The sequence below is a fragment of the Alnus glutinosa genome, chromosome 1 (genome assembly GCF_958979055.1).
Source record: "Alnus glutinosa chromosome 1, dhAlnGlut1.1, whole genome shotgun sequence".
Lineage (NCBI taxonomy): Eukaryota > Viridiplantae > Streptophyta > Magnoliopsida > Fagales > Betulaceae > Alnus > Alnus glutinosa.
Genome location: NC_084886.1, coordinates 21,210,019 through 21,212,493, shown reverse-complemented (window position 1 = coordinate 21,212,493; position 2,475 = coordinate 21,210,019). Strand labels below are relative to the sequence as shown.

Genomic DNA, 2,475 nt, shown 5'->3' with positions numbered 1-2,475 from the left:
TGAGGGGTGCCCTAATCTATAATGCCAAACTAGTGGAGATGTCTTTATTCCTAGAACAGCTGTGAAAGCCTTGTTGCCTTGATGAGACTTCTTGCCAAGCCGAAGGGGGTAGATGCCGTTTTCACTCTTCCCTTCCAGTAGGAGGGTTTGTGTCTGCAAATCAATAATATAATAATGAGTAGAGGTTTGGATGAAATAGCAGTCATTATCTAGGCAGAATCTTTGGATAGATACAAGGTTAGCTGCAGCATTAGGACAATGAAGAATATTATAAAGATGAAAGGGAGATTGAGAGGAGTGAAGAGTTGTTGAACCAGTATTTGCTATAGCCAAAGCAATTCCATTTCCTACGGCAATAGCTTCTTTATTCTGAAATGGCTGTTGGATTTGAAGATTCTCCAAATCATGGGTGATATGGGCATTGGCAACACTGGCTGCATACCATTCTTGGTCTTCATAGGCAGAGTTGGTATGAGACACCATAGCATGCAATTGAGTAGGTGGTCATCTGCCTTGAAATGCATAATCCATCCTGTGGAAGCAATCAAGAGCAAGGTGATTAAGCTTACCACAGATTTGACAAGGTATCTTGGGGGCATTGGAGAAGATAGGTCTGGAATCATTTGTTGATCGAGGGACCGAATATCTGGGTTGGCCAGAATATCTTGCAGGAGGAGGAACTGCATTGCTTGGTCTTCATAGGCACAGTTGGTATAAGACACCATAGCATGCAATTGAGTAGGTGGTCGTCTGCCTTGAAATGCATAATCCATCCTGTGGAAGCAATCAAGAGCAAGGTGATTAAGCTTACCACAGATTTGACAAGGTATCTTGGGGGCATTGGAGAAGATAGGTCTGGAATCATTTGTTGATTGAGGGGCCGAATATTTGGGTTGGCTAGAATATCTTGCAGGAGGAGGAACTGCATTGTACCGAGTGGTAGGAGCTGTTGCATCTGACCTCGGGACAAAGTTTCTTGGAGAGTACTTTGGGGGAGAGAATCTTGAGAATGAGCCCCCACGGGGTCTTGGAGCAAAGGATCGGTCGGTTGGCTTCTGATTGAACAGTGCAAAGGTGGAAGTGTCCACAGTTTGGACTTGTTGATGCTTAAGTAGCATCTCATGGTTTAAGAGCTCATCTTGGAAGTCTTCAAAGCTGAATTGCTTGTCACGGGTCAGAATGGAGATGGTAGTGATGAAGCTGTTGAAGGTGGGATTCAGTCCATTTGTGAGATATGTGATTAGATCCTCATCTGGGAGAGGCTTGCCGACTGCAGCCAGTTGGCCAGCACATTCTTTGGTAGCTTGGATGTAGTCTAAACAGCTTTTAGAGCCTTGTTGAAAACCCTGCAACTATTTCTTGAGATTGTCAATTATGGACTTGGACTGGTTGGCAAACTGGTTTGCCAGGGCTGTCCACACTTGTTGTGAGGTTTCCAGCCCAAAGATAGTAGAGAGGACCTTCTTTGACAAAGTTATGTTGATCCAGTTGAGAACGTTTTGGTCTTTCTTTTGCCAGGTAGCAAATGCAGGATTAGGAGTTTCCTTGTTGCTTTCATCAGTCAAAAATTTGGGAGGGCAAGGTTCGATTCCATCAACTATGCCCATAGCTTCTTGGCTGCGCAAAATAGGTAGGAATTGGGTGGTCCAACTCAGATAGTTGGGTCCTTCCAGTTTTTCATGAAAGGTGAGATTTGGAGGAGATGTGTTGGTCATAGCAGTAGGGAGAGTGTTTGAGGATGAGGAAGCCATTGCAGAGAGAAAGGAGAGAAAAGTTGATTTCGGGCGTTGGCCTAGTAGTGCTCTGATACCATAAAAGAAGAGAGAAAGTGTGGTAAATATTGCTTAACTTTTATTCAAAAATTGTCTACGATATATATTGGTTTACATGCGCCTATATAAGGAGAGAATAATTCAAATTATCAATCAGTCATGTATTACATAATAGAGAAATTGGCTCTTCTAGCCATTCCTTCCTTCTTGGTATGTTTCCATTCATGCTGCCGTATCTCCTTGTGCTTGTTGTGCAAGGTAGACTTCCATTGAGTGATTATTTTCCATATAAGTGCTGTGGATTTGCCTTGAATGTCACATTCCTGCTGTTTCCTGTTTTGTCCCGATTGTGTCCAAATTGGGTTGTGTCGATTGCATGAATATAGGAGATTGATGATGCATTGTTGGGGATTGCCATAGCTGGTTGATTATGTCCAGGATACTCGGGATGCTTGCCTTTGGAGTTACTTGTACTCGAATGACATGTGGGAAGAGATATTGCAGCAGAATCAGTGGCTGCAGTATCTCCTAGTCGCATGGTTGTAATATTTCCATAAGTGGAGGCTGCCATATTTATGGGATTGATATATGCGGCTAGATGATCTTCCACGAGCAATACAACATTGTCAATTGCATTGTTGGCAGCAGCTGCATAGTTGGCAGCTGGTTGGGGTTCAATAGATGCTGCTGACTTGGTAGGAGC

At 43.5% G+C, this 2,475-nt stretch overlaps 1 protein-coding gene across 1 annotated transcript; it reads right to left on the bottom strand.

The window, feature by feature from the left end:
• Positions 1 to 504: 504 nt before the first annotated feature.
• LOC133852912 (uncharacterized) lies at positions 505 to 1,751 on the bottom strand. The gene is made up of 3 exons (XM_062289565.1): positions 1,461 to 1,751; positions 640 to 1,346; positions 505 to 532 (listed from the first exon to the last, which is right to left on the bottom strand). The coding sequence occupies exons 1-3, from the start codon at positions 1,749 to 1,751 to the stop codon at positions 505 to 507; spliced, it is 1,026 nt and encodes a 341-aa protein (XP_062145549.1).
• Positions 1,752 to 2,475: the final 724 nt, after the last annotated feature.

What these genes read in the sequence shown, in the direction of transcription:
- LOC133852912 (XM_062289565.1), bottom strand. Translation starts at nt 1,751, where the DNA reads ATGGCTTCCTCATCCTCAAACACTCTCCCTACTGCTATGACCAACACA. An exon ending in ACATAACTTTGTCAAAGAAG is followed by an intron (nt 1,347 to 1,460) that starts GTCCTCTCTACT and finishes AAATAGTTGCAG; the next exon opens with GGTTTTCAACAAGGCTCTAA. An exon ending in CTGGCCAACCCAGATATTCG is followed by an intron (nt 533 to 639) that starts GTCCCTCGATCA and finishes TTGCTTCCACAG; the next exon opens with GATGGATTATGCATTTCAAG.